At 40.7% G+C, this 19137-nt stretch overlaps 2 protein-coding genes across 10 annotated transcripts in view; one reads left to right on the forward strand and one right to left on the reverse strand.

Moving 5' to 3' along the window:
• Positions 1-5398, forward strand: part of LOC116735617 (brain-specific angiogenesis inhibitor 1-associated protein 2-like) — a 54508-nt gene extending 49110 nt beyond the window's left edge. For 2 of the 5 annotated variants that reach the window (XM_032587616.1, XM_032587620.1), the window contains one exon: positions 935-1970. In XM_032587616.1, coding sequence (XP_032443507.1) covers positions 935-1019 — 85 coding nt within the window. In that variant the 3' untranslated portion in view covers positions 1020-1970. Of the gene's footprint in view, positions 1-648; positions 1971-2550; positions 2594-4173 lie in introns of those variants that run through there. The other 3 variants (XM_032587619.1, XM_032587617.1, XM_032587618.1) reach the window with 3 other exon arrangements.
• Positions 5399-5602: 204 nt separating this feature from the next.
• aatka (apoptosis-associated tyrosine kinase a) overlaps positions 5603-19137 on the reverse strand; it is a 31537-nt gene continuing 18002 nt past the window's right edge. For 2 of the 5 annotated variants that reach the window (XM_032587611.1, XM_032587610.1), the window contains 12 exons: positions 17264-17405; positions 14040-14119; positions 13492-13610; positions 13318-13405; positions 13046-13179; positions 12596-12680; positions 12385-12506; positions 11588-11737; positions 7808-11003; positions 7583-7730; positions 7142-7345; positions 5603-7058 (listed from right to left, as the gene is read on the reverse strand). In XM_032587611.1, coding sequence (XP_032443502.1) covers positions 7030-7058; positions 7142-7345; positions 7583-7730; positions 7808-11003; positions 11588-11737; positions 12385-12506; positions 12596-12680; positions 13046-13179; positions 13318-13405; positions 13492-13610; positions 14040-14119; positions 17264-17405 — 4497 coding nt within the window. In that variant the 3' untranslated portion in view covers positions 5603-7029. Of the gene's footprint in view, positions 7059-7141; positions 7346-7582; positions 7731-7807; positions 11004-11587; positions 11738-12384; positions 12507-12595; positions 12681-13045; positions 13180-13317; positions 13406-13491; positions 13611-14039; positions 14120-14356; positions 14918-17263; positions 17406-19137 lie in introns of those variants that run through there. The other 3 variants (XM_032587612.1, XM_032587614.1, XM_032587615.1) reach the window with 3 other exon arrangements.

Here is a 19137-nt window from a genome sequence, read left to right on the forward strand (position 1 = left end):
GCTTGTTCCTTGTCTAATCAGCCAGCACATCCTTCTCATACATGTATATAAATGTGTGTCAGGTGGTGTGTGCTTAAGACAGAGAACAGTGTCCTGAGATGGATGTGTATCTGTACAGGTGTTTATGACGTACGTGTTGTGACAGTATACGTCATGCTGAAATCACCTCAGCCATTCCTGCCTGGTGCCTTTTGGCACCAAACGTTTAGCTGCTTTTCACAATCCCGTCTGCTCTAAATGTGTGTTTATTTATTCTGTACCGGTATTACCATCTTCCAGGGTGTATTTACCCTCACAGATGAATATTACGTCCCTCCAGCTATGGAGATCACTTTGTAATTTCCTCATCAACAGCAGCTCCTTTTTTGTGTCACCGTTTTGTGTCATAGAAGCAAACATAAACTGTAAAACTTTGGAATGATCTTGATTTCTGTTTAGGGGTGTTGATGATGGAATTGAAGCTCCAGTCTTTCATGATTTTGGCAGGTGTGCTTGGAGTTTTGTAGGTGGGGTCAACAACAGATTTCCTGAACCCCCATCTACATTACTTCTGAACATCACCATGCCTCCTTGTGCCTGTCTTGTCTCTCTCCATTTCTCTCTGAGTGTGTCCGACCTGGCAAGCTTCCTTCTCTCTTTGTTCCACAGTGACAGTCCTGATGGCAAATTGATTTCGACTGTGTGAGAACAGACATACAGACAGACACAGACAGCTCCGGATAGCACAGGGGCCTCCTCCTCCTCCCCCATCTTTTCCTTCCTCTTCCCCTCCCCCTCCTGTCCACTTGTCTGCACCTCTGCCTCCACTCCTTCTCCGAATGGAAGAGGCCAATTTCATCCCTCCTTTCTGTCCTCTCTTCCTCCCCGGGTCCCTCCTTTTCCTAATCCTGTCCGTCCTGGGTGCTGCTGCTGCTTCTGGCGTTGGTGTGGACAGTAGCGGCTGGTGGGTGGAGGATTGCGTTGAGCGTGAGATCCCGAGCGGGGCCTACCTGCTCGGCATGCAGCGATACGGACTCTGAACACTCTCTCTGATCACAGTCCGCACATCTCGGACTGTTCTCTCAAGAGACTGCCTTTGCTACTGCTCGTCTTTCATGCATGTACATGGTTGTGTCATTTTGTCAGAAACTGAAAGACATGTTCATGTACTGTTCAAGTGCCAAAAGTCTTCAATGTTGTTGTACTTAAAGCCACTGACTGAATGGCCTTTTTTAAAGCACCATGGGGCCCCAATACTGTTGAGTTCCCACCAAAAAACAGGCTGAAAAAGCTTTGTTTCAACAAACGCTGTCCAGCAGCTTGCTGTGTTTCTGTTTTGAGAACTGCCACAGGTCCTGCTGTGCTTCCTTGTGTCAGTGCTAGAACTTTCTGTCCAGAGGGTGTGTCATATCTGCCTTACTTTGGTTGTTTTTTTGTTTTTTTTTTGAATAAACACAAACATATAAATTCTTTTGTTTTCTTCCCAGTCCGTCTAAAATAAATGTGTGCTTGGTTAAACTTCACACCCTCAGGCATACTTGTTTATTTCTTTGCTTTTTTTGCATTCCTGGCTTACTTATTGCCAGATACCTTGGTTAAATTAAAATACTGTTTCATTTTTTTCCCACTTAAAGCTGTACCAGTGAACTTTTTTGTTGACTATTCTTAAATTACAGCTGTGATTAACTTGAGATTTACTTATCAACACAGCTTTCTGCAACTTTCCCTGTTTTTTTTCTGATTGTATTCCTTGAGTGGCTGTGCAGTTTTGGTCTTTTCTTTTAAAGGAAAAAAAACAGTAATAATAAACACTGTCCTTGTAACATATTTCCAGAAAAAATGGTAAACATACTGATGAGTTGAAGCGTTTATCTTATGCATGCCGTGGAGGGGGAAACCAGAAAAATGTGACACTAAAAATTGACCTTGAATGTATGGTGACTTTTTACAAAGGTATTCTAAATAAAACACATCTCTATATATTAATAAACTGTTCTGGTCTGACGAGGAATCTGTTCTGCCACTGACGAGGCATTTTCCTTGTTTCAGTGTGTCTTTATGCTCTTTTTTTTCATACTAAAAAGTAACATTTTGTGAGTAGTTCCGTCACGGCTGTGTCCCATGCATGTTTCATCCCTGCCTCCTCCCAACACCCATATTACATCTGCACTGCCTTTTGTCCTTGTGGGGAAAAAGAAGAAGTAAGTGAAGGGGGATGTTGTGTTTCAGTATTTGTATTGTGGGGAACTGAACTTTTCCTGCCTGCACACATTCCTTGGATTTTTGAATTTTTCTTGTGAGAGTTGTACTTGGTTTAAAGAAATGACTTGTTTTTCGCAGTTGATTTTGGTCCATTCATGGTAAAATCCGTCTCCATTGAAGTTGTGTTGATTTGAGACGGCATGTAGAGCATGAAGTGTTGCACTCCTGATATGCGTTTTTCATTTCTATCTTACCAACGTACAGTATGTTTGTCTTGCATCAGACTAACAATTGTCCGTACAAGTTGTTGTTCCATGCATGATTTGAGGTATGAGCCATTCAAACCCCAAGGTTCTCTTTACCTTCCAGTTTGGGTCCAGAATTGTCCCGGTTCTGAGGGAACAGGACCGCCGTAAGTCCCCCAGTCTCCATCGCCTCTCAATAAACTAATCACCTTTGTTTTACTTCTCTTTATGAATGCTTGGTCTCATCTCTTTTTGCTAATTGTCTGCTGGAATAGGATATTGGAAATTACTGGTCTTTTTGGTTTTGGCAATCTGGCACTGTGGCAGGCCATGGGTTGGGCTATTTTTTTCTTCTTTCTTTCCATAACCCAATATCATCCAGATAAGACACTAACCATGCATGCCTACATACAGACTCTGACAGATGTGTTGGTACACCTGGTGAGAATGGGTAAAAAGCCTTAAAATGCATTCATTTATATCTCATCTCTCAGGAAAAGTCCAAGCTTTAATTTTATTACATTTGCATTGGGGGAATCATTATTTACTAAAACACCAGTTGTACAATTCTTAATAACTTTAACAATACATTTAAAATAAATGAAAGAAAGCATTCTCGAGTTTTATTTTGACAAAGATTTATTTGAACATGTCCAAATAAGATTCATTAGGTAGGTGTAGGGAATTGTATTAACTGCGACTCTTGACATTGCAGCATTGACCCAATAATAATTCTTAATCTCGTGCTGTTTTATGAAGACTGTTCATTCTCCTCAGAATAATTTATGCTTGAAACTGACGGCTTGACCTACTTTCTGATTTATTGGACTAATCACTATCTGACCACTTGGGAGGCCACTCAGAGCATTGTAATTTAATTTACCAATGGTCAGTTAGTCCTTTTAACATGAAAAAAAACAGAATGACATGTAGATGTTACATTTATGCTCATAATACATAGAAATGGTTATTTACACATAATGGAACTAAGTATATATGTAGTATTCAGACCAGGTACACATCAAAGGCAATTATTTGTATTTATCCCATAAGTTCCCTTCTCAACAGCCAACAAATGGTATGTGGAAAAATATTTGATGAACACTGTTAAACAGGAAGGATTAGTAAGATGGGATGGATTATGATCTTGAAAAATTGTCTAAATTACACAGAAATTGTTAAACCCAAATTTTTCCTGTTATAGCCCTCCATGTCATCCATGGCTTCCAGCTGAACAGAAAAGTGGGAAAGAGAGCACCAAGGAGGAGTGGTTGAAAGATCGCTCTGCATGCTCCAACCTTGTAAAATCTGACAGTTGAAGACTTAGTGATGTTCCACTAGCAAAATTAGTTTGTCAAAAGTAATCCAAGTACCAATTTTTTCCATTTCCGACTTTACTAAAAAATTCAAAATCTACACCTGATAATTTTCCCCTTTCTTGATAAATGTGCTGAAATTAAAAGTTGGATTGGGTGCTTTTTACACACATTTAACTAGGATGCCAACACATTTTTCCACTTCTGCATTACAAACTGTTTTTCATTAATAATGTTTGAAAAGTTTTTCATCTCATGCTTGATCTCACAAAACAGCAACTTTTTTTGATCACTCTTAGACGGTAAAAGTAAACTATCCTTGGGTGTGGTTAAAACGTCTAACCATGTTTCTGTGTGTGTGTATAGATAAAATTGGGAACATGTTGACTAATAACGGTGAGTGTTCCTTGTCTCCTCCCTCATTTCTGCAGCGACCGGTCCCTCGAGCTCTTCCTCCGTCCCTCCTTCTCTGACGATCGGTCTGCACCCATCTACTACTAGCAACCTGCCGCCGCCTTCTTTCCACTGATGGGCATCTATTCTATGAGAGCAGAAAAGTGGCCATGACTTGCATGTTTTATATTTACCACAAGAGGGCCCAGAGGTGGGATCATCTCAACAGATGGCTTGCTCAACCTCAAATTTGGTTTCTTCTTTTATTGAAAATTTTCTTTGAACTTCTTAGAAACCAACAGCTTCAACCACAATTAAATGTCTCCGCCTGAACTTTTAAAGGTGATGGTTTATAGATTTATTAAGTTACTTAGGTCACAGCTGTTCTGGATAAGGTAAGGCTAGGAATTTTTTCTTTACCTGCTTTTCTGTTAAAATATTAGATTTTCTTAGTTTCATCTTAGTTTTTCTTTAATACTGTAAATATTTCCAAAGGAGTGGGATCTGAAAGCAGGTCCACATACCAGTTTGTCCCTATGCTTCAATTTTGCTTTTGTTAGGTCATTAAGATGATTATATTTGTTAGTGGTGATGCAGGACACCCAGACTTTCAATCTCCTGTGCCTTCTTTGCTTCTTTGCTGGTTTTGTAAACAAACAAAAAAAAATTTCTTATTGTTACATTAAATTGGTTTAAGGGTAATTATGTGCAGTGAAGTTCTGCCTGCGTTTTTTTTTTTTTTTTTATTAATTCTGCCAATATTCATGGGAATATTTCAGTTTTTTTTTTAATATATATATATGTGGGCAAGCCTCGGTAGTTCACAGTAATACCCTAAAATATTTTTTCATTGCTAACTTTTTCCTTATAATTTTAATTTCATTAATTTTTATTAATTCTGTAAATGATCAGGATATGGGGAAAATCCTAATACTTTCTCTCTCCTTTTTTTTTTTTTTAGCATTCAGGGAGTGGTAGATATTCAGATAAGCTCCAGTATTATCGTTTCAGATCTTTCATTCTCAGTATTACAGGGCACGCTGATCTAAAACACAGACATGCTTTATATAAATTAGGATGTGTGAAGATGAAGACTAAAGATGTTAAAATCAAAGAAAGAAATATTGTTTGGATGAATGAGCAGCAATGCTTTCCAATAAGGCATTGCGCTCTGAATTATGAGTTTGTTTTTAACAAATGAGTCATTTACACTGATGTGATTATACTTGCATCACAATTAAATGTCTTTTTTTAATTTTTAAACATAGCTGTCCTTGTCTTTATTTCTATCTTCTCTCCCAGTTTGTACTGTATCTATACTGTAAAGAAAATGTGTTTAAATTATCTTGTCAAATAAATTTAAACTTGCACAGTTGTCATACTTTGTCCTTGTGCTCTTACATTTGACTGTTAAGTTTCACAAAAGCCCAGCGATGTAAACAAAATAAAATATACCACAAATACAAGAAGGGGGAGAAAAAGTACTTGGATTTATTCATATTTTTGGAGGGGGTGGAGAGTACAACAGCGATTACTGAGAAAAAGATGGAAACCGCAACAATGTCACTTCTGGTGCATAGAGCAACCTCACCTTCCCTAAAGGCATCCGCCATTTAAAAGCCAATGGGCTTTGCAAATTGTCTTTGGCAAATTCAATAAACGCTCATCCTGAATTGCATTTTTGAAATGCTCATACAAAAATACTGGCAACATTTTCTTAACCTTGCACAACTTAAAAGGCAAAGTGAGAGGGGAAGGCATTGAATCTTGGAGCTACAGGAGGATAGAAAGGGAGGGAATACAGCAGTTGTTACAGCATTAATAATTCTACTTGAGCTACCTGCTACATGTTGATATAATATTCATACAATATACCAGATATGTCCTTTTCTGAATGTCTTGGTTTCACCTCAGGTTCAGGCATTCACCAAAAGTGTAACAGCTCATTTGTATACAAGACATTTTTTTGTCATTTTCTTAGAAAAGATAAATTAACATGACAAGTGACATTCCACATTTATGACTGGGATGTTTACAGTGACACCACAAAGTTCTGTGGAAACGCCTCTCGATCCATCTGATTCTATTCTTAAGAAAAAAATTGAAAAAAAAACTAAACAAGAGTAAATAAACCTGCAGCTGGCACTGAATGAGTGACTGAATGGAAACAGAATATCTTGTGTTTGACCATTTTGTTCCAGTTTGGGAAGATGAAGAGTAGCTAAGGCTACACAAAGTGCAATGTAAACCAAAAGGACTAGTAATTGTGACTTAGGTACTGGCATTTACATTTCAATCGGTTGAATTTTCGCTCAAAGTGCCACAAAGTGAATATTATATGATTTCAATTTAAAATACCCCCCAACTTTTATGGCTTTCTATGAAGAAACTGTCAAGTACTGTTTTCTGCTTTTGATTAAATAATCAATAACAGTCTTAAAGTTGCAAGAACTAGTTTCCAAGCAGATGTGAAAAGGCAGCCAATGGGAGAAGCAGCTATGAAGCCTTGCTTATTTTTCCATTTATGTTTTAAACATTTTAAACAGAAAAACTGTTTCCAAAGAGGAACGGCAGCTTCATAAAACAAAATTATGTTAGATCTGCAGAAACAGGATTTTTTTTTACCCCAAACTACTGTATATTATATAAATTTGTGTCCACATTCTGCAGTTCTTAAAATCAAATTTCCACTCGTACTGCTATTGCACTTATGTCAAGAAATAAAAGGTTTGTGCAAATCAATAATGTATCTGACCACAGTATGAGGCAATGCCTCATAAAGGTTCTTGAAATCAGATGTCCCAAACACTAATAAAAATAAAACTCTGTATATCATCTTGAATATAATAATGCTGCTTTTCTGTCTCCGCCTCCTCTGGTCTCTCCTTTGAGACTCAGTGTTTTAGGTTATCTTCGGTATTCCCTGTTGGACACAAGAGATTTTTGAATGCAGAACAGCATATGACGAAGCACTTTAAAGTGTGTAGGTGGGTGTTTATTACATACCTGTTGCTGTGTCTGTGTGGGAGTCAGATACGTGTGTGATGGAGAACCGAGAGACCATGAAACGGTTAACTGGAACAGCAACAGGTTTAGGAACTTCAGGTGTATCTGTGATAGAGGTTTGTGAGAACTCAGGATCAGGAATGGTGTCAAGTGAGGGTGGACAGGTCTCCACAGAGTCCTCATCTTCCCATTTGTAATTTTCATCTGTGTAATGGTAAAACATAGTACATGTTAGAGCTGCACTGATAAGCATCAGTTAGTGACATGAAGACGACACCTTTTAGATAGAGTGGCCCTGACTGTTGGCCAGCAGGTCAAAAGCTCATAAACCTGAGTTTTTTACTGGAAATTCTATTCAAAGGGAAATTGGTGTTTCCAGTCAGAACCTTAGCTAAAGGTTTGGGATAAACAAACCAACATAATGGCATTCTTAGCGCATACCCTCTGCTGAGTTGTTTCCCTCTGTTTCTTTAGAAAAACATTGAGCATCGCCAGATTGAGCTTCGAGATCTGCGTTTGACGTTTCTTGTTGACTGGGCTCCCCTCCAGTGGGAAATGAGCAGTCAGCCAGTTCTCCAGTAGGACTCTCCTGAAAATAACATTGTTTAATTCATAAAACTCTCAGAAGCCAATACGGTGCAAATTTGATACGTGAATATGCCATACCTGGTCAAACAGAAACACCGTCACATCGTCAAAAAAGGATACTGCTTTTTTCTTCCTCTCCAGCTCCTCACAGAAGGACTGGGTAAGCATGGAGGGCATCTTCAGGAGGCTGCGGAGGTGTCTCGCCCTGCTGCAGTCGCTCACCACCACCGGCACTGTCCTGAAATCCTCTTCGCTCTCCTCGCTCTCTTCATCTTGGATGTTGTAGGTTCTCAGCTCTTCATCAGACTCGCTTTCATCAGAATCATCTTCATCCTCAGCCTCTTCCAGCGGAGCTCTTACGTCTTCTCCGCAAAGCTCCAACAATGACGAGGAGGTGGAAAGGTCCTGAGGGCCGTTGGATTCCTCACACAGGCTGTCGCATTCCTCTGCGTCGATGTCCTCAAAATCCTCCTCGTTTATTCTCCCACCCTCCCTGTGATTTTCTTCATTGACATGACTCTGTTCAGGCACCTCTTCCTCCTCAGTGGATTCCTCAACATTTTCATTTTCTTCACTGAGTTTTTCTCTGCATTCAGAGTGGGAGCAATGAGTGACAGATGAATGGACAGATGAGCAGTTTTCTGCTCCCCTGCTAGCCTCTTCATGGTTTGCAGAGACTTCCAGGACAGAAGAGGAGGCATCTGACCCACTGAAGGAGTTCAGCTCAGATGCAGGCTCGTTCCCCGAATGTTCAGTGTCCAACCCCATATCATCCGCAGGAGCAGCTTCTTTGGTGAGGCACCCACCCATCTGTGGAGGAAGTGGTGACAGCATGGACAACTCAGGTGTTTGAATATTGTTGGCTAAGTACGAACTGGCCTCTGAGAGATTTGCCAAAACACAGCTTTTGAGCTGTCTCAGGTTTGTTAAATTCCTTCCACAGTTTAGACTGTTTTCAAGAGAATGTTCAACTGCAGAGTTAAAAGTATTGTCAGAACCATGTTTCTTAGATTCTGCAAAAAACCCGTTGTCTTCCTCTTTGGGACTCTTGTCACTTTCTACGTCATAGTCCGAGAAGTAGGCTGAATCCCTGTATTGATTATCAACAAGGCTCTTTACATGTACCTCTGAGGTGATTGTTGAAGTGCAGACACCTGGCCCTAAACCAACATGTAGCGCAATTTCGGATTCTCCACCCAACCCAGGGCAACTTTCACCACCCAGTGGATCTCCGAGCTCTTTGAACATAAACTCTGGAGATTCATTATTTTCTGTGTCATAGCCACTGTCCAGAGATTTGGGCAGGATGGGTGTGTTGTAGGGATCAGGGCTGAAGGCCTGGTCACAGGAGCTTGCCACAGATGAAACTACACTAATGGCACCCAATGCATCTGAATTCACCTCTGAAATCTTTTTTGGGCTGAGGTCCTCCTCCTCAACCTCACTGAGGTCAAGGTTGAAGTCAGCAAAGATCCCTGATGTAATATCGGCCATGTCATCTTCCTCATCCTCACTGTAGTCACCAAGTTCAAGCAGGCAGCTGCTGGAGTTCCTAATGTTTACTGCATGTTGCTGGTTTCTGCTGCTTTTGGATGGCTCTGAATAATTCAGCCTTAAGCCACTCAGACTAACAGATGTTCCAGCTGAAACTCCCTGCCAGATGTTGCTTCTCTGCATATCAGACAAGATCCCTATTTGATCAGTCTGAGGGTCAATATTTTCTCCACCTGCACCACTGCTATTCTTTCTTGGGCTGATAAGAGCATTGCTGCTTTGAAAAATATCCAAACTCGCAGGCTTCTCCTCTTGAGCCGACTCTTTGTGGCATATTTGGATGTAAGAGTCTAAACCAACAGACATGCACAATGCACTCCATTCAGGGCCTTCTTCGTTGCCCCCCAAGGTGCCACAAGGCTTAAAACTTTGGAAGGTTCTTGTGGTGTCCTTGGTTAAAGCCCATGCATCGGATGTATCAGATGGAACAGCCTCACAATTGTCATTCCCACTGTCTGGGTGTCTGCTGTCAAAGCTGTTGTTGTTTGCTGAACGGTTTGAGATCCAGTTGGTTTTATCCTCAACTTCTCTACTTTTCCGTCGACCCAATTGCAGATCGTCATCATCCTCTCCTACATCTATATCAAAGTGGTTTATAATGGGTAGTGTCTTTCTGATGGGGCCCAACATGTTATGGCAGCTTTCGTTGACTGTGCTATGGCCTGTGTGCGGTTCAAGGTACGGATCGCAGAATCCTAAACTAGGGCTGCTGACAGCCTGGGATAAACTGCGTGGGTTTTCTAACACACCATCTGTATGAAGATGGTTTGTTTGAATCTCTGGTGTCTTTTCGAGGGGAGAGGATTGCTTCTGTGTCTTAGGTGGAGGTGAGTCATCACAACAGAATGCATTACTGCTATAAGACGGAAGTGAATTATACGAACAACCTGACTTTACTGGACTGTTGTTAGACGAAGGGCTCAGCAGTGGGTGTGTGTGTAGTTGAATGGTGGGACTTGAATCATTTGATTTGGTGTTGTCAGTGGTGGACCAGTAAGAACTAGATTTGTTTTCAGATGACAACCTTCTGGTAGCAGATTCCAGTTCTGAACAATAGTCGCCAGTGCCATCATCAATCTTGATGTTGCACTGGACAGGTTCTTCTATACGAATGTAATACTCACTGCCAATAGAGGGGCTGTGGGCACTCAGCACTGGAACGACACTGGTGTGCTCTGATTCATAATAGGATGGGGACTTGCTTGATGTCAGACTGTCAGCCTTGCAACCCACTGAGGTACTCCCTGTGTTAGAATAGTAAATATCCTGGTAGTGCGGGTTCTCCTGACCCAGTTGCCCACTGGTGGAGGAAGAGCAATAAGGTTGCTCAGCTCGGGCCGGCTCCCACTTATACTCGAAATTGAGTCCATGGCTTGTCTCTGTGACGGTCAGGAGGTCATCCCCTGTTTCAGAGTGAAAGCTGTCAGAGAAATGCTCCAGGAGGGGGAAGGAGGACGAGGCAGAAGAGGCCAGCTCCGCTGCCTGAGTTTGGTCTGCACTGGGGATGTCAGCAGGGGTGGGAGTGAAGACTAGGGATGCGGACGCAGCTGTGTGTGACGTGCTGCCAAGCAAATTGGGTTTCAAGGCATTCCAGCGTTGCTCAAAGTCTTCCTCAGCTTCACTTGAGCCTTTGGCACACAGGTATGTGACCAGAAGGTGCACTTCCTCACTGCTGGGCCTGAGCTCTGGCTGCAGCCAGCAGAACTGCATAACTTCATACCTGAAAAGGTACAAAAATATTTCACATTCTTACCAGCTCTGACAAAATTAATGGTATTCCGGATGAGGAGGAGAAGTTAAAGAATTGATCCTAGATAAACAGCTAAGCAATTTAAAGAGAACCTCAGAGGTCAGCACTTTGCAGCTACACCTGGCATTTATTTACAGCCAATAACTTGCAGGGTATATAAGGAGGGTGCAGTATTGCTGCTGACTCAGTTGAAATATTCTCTTTGTGTGTCAGTGTAGCTTAGTGCCAAATGTCTTTCTCATTGAACAACAACAGTGAAAAATTAATAGGCATAAACAATGTTTAGCTGTCTTGTAGGTAAAGATGGATGAGGTGATTTAACTCTGCTTTATGTCAGGAGGGTCATAAAGAATAGGAAGACTATTGATAAGTTGCTCTCACTTGCAATGAGAAATATAACTGCAACGCTCGGATGCAACAAAACATTGGCTGTTAATGAAACAATTGCCCAGTCAGGCCTAAAGCCTGGTGATGTTGAATATCTAAAGTCCTAACATGTCTAGGGATCAACGTTGTACTTCCCCTAAGTGGGTAAACATGGAAGCATGTCTCACCAGCGGTCATCCAAGGGGAACTGCAGCTGAGGTTTCGGTAGCTTGAGCTGCTGCTCCTTCACAGCATATGTCAACACCTGTCTGTCAGAGTAATGTCTGTACGGCTGGTTTCCCAGCTCATACAGCTCCCATAAAGTCACACCCAAAGACCTGGAGGAATGGAGGAAATGGAAGTCAAGATGCTTGATGCTACAAAATGGAAAAAAAAAAAAAATTACAAACAAGGACAAAATCGATAGCAACACAGTGCCACAAAAAGTATGTTTTTAGTGTAGAGATAATCAATTTTTGCTTGTTTTTAATCACACTTACAGATGAAGATTTTTTTCATGAAGGGAGCTATCAAAAAATACAAAATTTGAGGTTATTTTTTTTATATTTTAAGTGATTCCAAGGAAGAATGGTATGGCACGTTTTATTGCCCTGATTTAAACCTGAGAGTACTTAATCTTAAAGTCAGAGTGCTGGCTCAGCATTATTTTTCAAGATTTTCTAGTAGATGGGAAAATTTATATTTTCAATAATAACTTTTCGAGATTCTTTAGCAGTAAAGCTTTTGAATGTATCCAGTTTACATTTTATGTTTAAGTTTGAAAAACTAAAGCATTTTGAGACAAATAAGCAAACCCAGAATAAATTTTTAAGGTTGCAAATACATTTTCAAAGCATTGTAAATGAAAACAGTTCTGACAATAAATAAAACAATATTAGAAGAAAAGAATATCTAAGGATGTTGCATAGCCTTAATACAGCTACATCTGTGACGGAATTTTACAACCTTCCTTCAAAATTCCCACCATATGTTGCTGCTTTTGGTTTGATCAACAACCAGCAGGTTTCCGTGGACTTCATCTATGAGTTCTGGTGCGATCCAGCGCAGAGGTACCCAAATCTGATCTTGGGTTATGAAATAGTCATCCTGCATGAGCAAACATAGAGCATGAGGTTTATCAATGGAAAGGGGGTAAAAAGTAAAAAGAAAAATGTATATTTGATTATAGAGCTGACCTTATATCGGCTATGAGACAGCCCGTAGTCTCCAATCTTCACAGACATTTCTGATGTAAGAAGGCAGTTTCGCAGGGCCAGGTCACTGTTGTGCCAAAGAAATACAGAGATGAACTTGCATCAAGTGTTGATAAACATCTTTTGCAGAAATCTACTGTTCCTTTGTTTTGTTTTTTAAACCTGGTTGTACAAGGAATGAAACATTCAGTCTAATCTCACCTCTTTTACATGTTGAGTTTTTCATCATGGCAGTCATGGCAACGAAAAGAGGTTCACCCCCAGCAACAAAATCACTGATGCTGGAGTTTGTGTCAAGTACTCAGGCAGCACCAGGATGTTGTTGCAGGAAGAGACCAATAGGGGGCACACAAAGCCTTTGATTTGATGTTGCTCATTTAGTGCAGTAAAAGCAGGTTTAACTGTAAAGAGACTGAGACCATTGTTATGTACCTGTGGATAAAGTTGTATTTATGTAGGTGGAGGAGTCCTGAAGCAATGTCACAAGCCATTCTCTGCAGGATCAAGGCGTCTGGAGTCTCGGAGTCAGTAGCCAGACAACTGCCAAGGTAATTCTTAAGATCTCCCTGAGAGGAGGAAGAAAGGAAACGAGGGTTTTAAGTGTCCAGTCTGTGCATGATTACAAGTGATGCAGGGCCAAGAATAAAAATAGGGAAGTATTTATGAGGGAGTAAACAACATTTTACACTAAATTGTTTTCATACCAGAGGACAAAACTCCATGACCAGTAGATAGGGAGTGACCTCTGAACACTGCGCCAGGCATTGCAGGAGTGCAGGATGCTGAAGGGTTCTGGCACAACAACAAACACTTAAATAGCACCCATTCTAAGAATAAATAACATTAAACTGAAGTTTGTTACTTTTCATGGCACTGACCGATATGACTGGGCCTCTTCTAGGAATTGGATCTGGTCCTGGACGCTTGCACTGGCCTTCAGCTCCTTCACCACCACCTGGGTGGTGCTGATGCCTGCAGTGACCTCCCCCAACAAAACCTGTGGGATTATGGAAAGAAAGAACAGAACAGCCAAGCATATTTTTTTTTCAGAAACAGACTAGCAGTGGGGACATTAAGTAGAAACAACATCAATATAAAGCTGCAAAGTTTAAAGCTGGAAGAGGGAATGGTGTGAGGAGAAATTCAAGAGCTGCAGTAACGTTTTAAACTGCAAGAAATCCACTGTAACTGCGAGTTTCTTCTTTCTCCCAGAGAACGAACAACCTGACAGAAGTGCCAAAGATTTTCCTTGGCCTTCAGAGTTTCATACCATTCAACCTCACATTCCAGAGAGTGAAAACATCAAATGTAGTAAGAATAGTACAGATAATAAGTCATAGCAATTAATTATGATCAGGCAGATGAATCAGATTATCTAGGCTCTATTAGAAAACTTTGTTAAAATAAAAAAAGAGAAACAAATTACCTTTCCAAACCAGCCATGTCCAATCATTTTCAGATACAGCAGACTATGGCGGCCAATGTCAGAAGATTTCAACAGCTGTACTGAAAAGGAATAACAAACAACACAAAAAACTACTATTAGACTGGACAGAACTGTGTACTCTACTGGTTGATTTGACGTGATAAGAAAAAACCTGTCTTAAAAATTTTTTATCACGATGTAAAGCATTCACTAAAAGTTTATCTGCACAAAATAGACTCAACATCCAGCATCTTGGGTAAAATCGCTACACAGGAAGCACAATTTTGCACATTTACATTTCTGGTGAAATGAATTACCTCCTTGAATCCTCATGGTTCAGGAAACAGAGATGTCCATGGTGAGTGTCGAGATGATAATGACAGCAAGACGGAGTGGCCAGCCACTCTTAGTACCGTGATGGGGTCTGAGTCCATGACCCCAACTGAAATGGTGCGCCGGTTCAGAGTGTGAGAACCAAGAGCCCGAGGCCGCGGCTCCTGCCCCAGGCATCTCAGCCCCCTTTGAGTGTATGTGAAAGAGAGCCCAACAGTCTCAGTGTGTGTGAGACAGCCTCGGCAGGATTTAACCCGCCGGGCCCTCCAACAGCTGAACAAGCTCACCACTCTGCCTCGCTCCATCTGTAGCGTGCTCATCCTCCAACTGGGACGTACACACAAACATGCACACTGTCCCCCTCTAGGGCTTTCCAGCTGTTGAGCAAATACTGAAATCCTTGATTCCGACACAGCGCTATACTGAATCTACTGTAAACATCACGGAAAAAGAAGAACCTCTAAACCTATCTACCGATGGTTCCTTTCTCCCAGCATGCAGATTTTCTGGATATGCATCGAGCCTGGTGTGACCGTCACACATGTTGGTTGTATGCCGTTTGACGCAGAAGCTCTGTGTGCAGCTTCAAGTCATCCAGTAATGACATAAAGTCCACATAATGCCCCCCTGTCACCAAGGACAGCAGCATTCCTCAACGGAAGATGAAACAAACACTGCTCTGTCCAATGCAAAAAAAAGATCTCTGTCATACACATTCACCACCCCTATCTCAGCCCCCCGCCCTCTACCCCTGCTCTTAGGCCCTGGTGCATGCCACCAACCTTTCCCTGTGTCTCTTCATTCTGTCACAGACCCCTCACTGTATTCACCCTACAATGCCAGTCCTCCACTGGTGCGTTCCGCGGACGTTTTAGCCCAGCCTTGCGCTCCCCCACTGGTCAGCCGGCTTAAAGCAGTGCTATTGTTCAGTTCGCTCACTCATACGCTCACGCTGTGTCTCCTGGTACCTAGTCCACCAGGCAGACACACACACACACATACACCCATACAAGGTCCATTCTATGCTACAACGCTGGATGGAGGTTGTCACAGTCATAACAGACTTGACATCTCACTTTACAACCACCTCAGCTTGCTGATGAATCACTCCTTCATGAAAGAGTTAGAGAGTAAAATAATTAAAATGCTGTATTATTCCTAACTTGGATAGCATGACGCTGATTGTGCATTTGTGTCCTGCTCATTGCATTCCCAATGAAGATGGTACAATCGAGCCTTGTAAGAACTGTGGGATGGTGGAATGAAACAAGCTCACACGCACACTTTGAAGCATCTGTCGAAAGGCATAATTTGATCTCTTGAATAAAAGATAAAAGCAACAAATTGGAAACCAGGGATGTCAGATCAATGCGAAACACTGAGCTGTGTATCCATTCTGACTTATAATTGATCTTTGCAGCAAGCAGCATTCATATTTTTTGTACAAATTGTTCAACAAGCATTTTTTAATAGTAATTACAGCAGTTATCAATTTATTGCACATGTTGTTATAACTGTGGTGAATAATACCCTGGACACTGCTAATATGGTTTTACTAATTATGTGTGGCTAACTAAACTAGAATCATTCACTTTATGTGTATAGATTTGTCTGAATCACTTGAAATACCTATAAATCATATACATTTCCTTTTGTATTAATCCTCCAAGAATCTAGAAGCAGCATTAAGTTTCACTGTGTTTACATGATCACCTTCCTTCTCCTAATTCTGAGGCTAAAACAATCTTTCTTTCACAATCTCTCCTTTCACCATTTGTTCATTCCTCGCCCTGCAACACCTGCACCAATCACACAGCCGTCGCTACGAGGGACAGAGGCAAGGCCGTGGATTGGCTGCGAGCCCGAGGCTGCCTTGTCCAATCACTCCTCGTGCTCTCATCCTGGGATGCCGAAGAGCAGCAGCTACAACCTTCCTTTCTAACCGAGCCCAGCGCAGCGCAGACAGCCGGTGAGTCATGCAGGGGCGAGACAAATCGAGGACGTGCCACATGCTGACACAGAAATGAACATGCACATTTTAACTTGAGACAGGATGACCTGACGAAATATAAACAGATGAAATGGGAAAAAACCCCAGATAAAACTATGTCATTACATTACGCAAAAAAAAAGATAAAGTAGAATCATTTACACCAGCAGATGATTGCATATATTGATAGTTTAATCTGCTGCACATTTCTAACAATAATAATCACATATGGAAAATGCAATAAAAAATTCAGAGTTCACGTTCTAACATTAAAGATTGAACAATGGTAGAATGGTTTTTTCAACAGTTTGACTTGAGACAAATACTATGAGTATCCTTCCTCAAACTTCGAACAATAGTGTGCTTGAATTTTGGCCTGTTTCTCCTGACAGCACTGGTGTGGCTGAGTAAAGTTGTAAAGTACATTACAGCCTTACTCTTTCAGTCTTTCCACCTCTGCCTTCACATTTTCTATTGAACTGAGATCAGGCTTTTGAATAGCCACTCCAAAGTACTGGCCTGGTTGTTCCTAAGCCACTTTGTAACTCATCTGTCCATATGCTTAGGGTCATGGGCTTGTTTTTCAGTAAGTTGGTACTGAGTTTGAATCAAAACCTTGGATCTATTAAATATGTAGATATATTTTCTGAAAAAATATATTTCTCATTATTCTGGCATTTAGCAAATTGAAGTTGGTGATACTAACTGACTTGAAGCAGAAAATGTATGGGACTTATATATTTATGTACTGTATATAAATGTCAAGTTTCAACTGTATGTATAAGGATGTTCTGTTGAGAGGAAATGACCTCCTCCATTAGTAATTAAGGTCAAAAAAGCTTCGTTAATATGTGGTAATCACATTTAGAAAAAGAAATGTTGTGACGGTGTAGTTTCTTACTTGATCTGCCTGGCTGCTTGGAGACAGGCAGGGAGACCTCAGTGAGGGGAAGGATGTAAACCTCAGGCCCGTTCTGGGAGGAAGGCGAGGCCAGAGCGGAGAGGTCTGCCTGGTACTCTTCTCCCTCTGTGTTTTCAAATTCCTGTTGCGAGGACAGACACTGGGATTAGTCATCTGCTCCCAACTAGCGAGTGGGAGACAATAGCTCAACTGTCTAGGCATTAAAATACACTGAGGCACATTCACCTACCCATATACATTAGTCATGTAGATTGTGGTGCACATTAAGAAGCTCACATACTAATGCAACTGTATATAAAAATGTCAAACTGTATAAACAAAGACTTTCTTTAAATTCATTAGAAAAGAAGTTCAATGACAAATATACTGGACAATATTTTATCAACTATCTTGATGCGTTTCTTAAAGGATTTTCAAGATTTCATTGATAAATATCAATAGCACTCAATGTGGACTCATGAAAAATGTAGAATATGTGAGTCATGGACAGATCCAGGCTTCTTCATTGCTAATACTGTGGGCTGCCTCACATAAGACCTTCACAGTGCAAAACTAAATATCAAAGTGGTTTACTGATATTTACTAAAGTAAAGGTGCAGTGTAGTCAAGTAATGACAGATTAAATGTGAACACTTGTTGAGAAGATCAAAACCTGTGCAATATGTTATAAAGCATAAACAATAAAACATATATTTTATTTAGTGAAGGAGCAATAAATTTGACTGCCATCTATGCAGGAAATTAAGCCTGGAAACCCAAAACTCTATAAATAGGTAATGCTTGAATTTTCAAAATGTGATATATTTTGAAAATTCTATATTTTAATTTCCTCTTTAGGGGTAAATACGGATTGTTTTTTATTGACTGGACTGTAATTAACACTTTGTTTGAATAAACTCTGTGACTTTTGAAGGCAATTGGTCGGGATTTTATTCGGTGGTGTTGGAGTAAAAGGAATTAAGATGCACACCACATGTTTCAGATTTTTCTTTGGGAAAAAAAAGAGAAGATCAAAATGTTCTTCTACTTTGCAATTTCATGCTACATTTGTTTTTGTTTTTCTCATAAAATCCCACTGAAATGAATTGAGTTTTGTGGTTGTAACATGACAAAAGTTAAGGCAGTGTGAATACTTTTACAAGACCCTGATTATGACATCATGCCAAACCAAGACTGCAGTTAAATCTTTTACTGTGCATTACATAAAGTACGACTAACCTTTAAAAAGAAAAGGTTAACTGTCTACTCTACATTAGGAGAAGGTAAAGAGAGTGTGATCTATATTTAGCCATTGTAGAAAAATGGCCTGTTCCCTACTGCACATCTCCCCTCCACTCTCAACACATACACATATGCAGCAGTAACGTTGAAAAGCTGCGAGGCTATCTTGCCCCATATCCCACCTATTTCTCTTTGCTCTTTGTCTGATTTATTTCTACAACCAATCTTCCTGCCGCTCAGTCCACTGCAGTGTCCTTGTTCGCTAAACGTTGTGCAGCAATCCCATCATAATCTTTCTCAAACCATAGGGTTCTTATTTGCTATGTCAGCTTCACTGTTCGATATTATGTCCCACTGCACAGATGAACTCAGGCTTTTGTCATGTGCTTCACACTTAGAAAGGAGAGCCTTTTAGAAGAAATACATCTACACCGTTTGTTTATATTCCGGTTTTGTTTACAGCTCTGGTAGATGCTAATGTTTTTCTTTTTCAAAGCCCTATTAGAGAGATGGAACTATACCTTTTCTTTATAATTTACTAAATATGTTTTTTGTCATTTCAACCACTTTTGATTTTACTAAGAATGCGTTATGTGTCTCATTAGGTAGCAGCTTTGTTAAAGGAACCACAT

This window comes from Xiphophorus hellerii, chromosome 16 (assembly GCF_003331165.1).
Source record: "Xiphophorus hellerii strain 12219 chromosome 16, Xiphophorus_hellerii-4.1, whole genome shotgun sequence".
In the NCBI taxonomy this organism is placed as follows: Eukaryota; Metazoa; Chordata; class Actinopteri; order Cyprinodontiformes; family Poeciliidae; genus Xiphophorus; species Xiphophorus hellerii.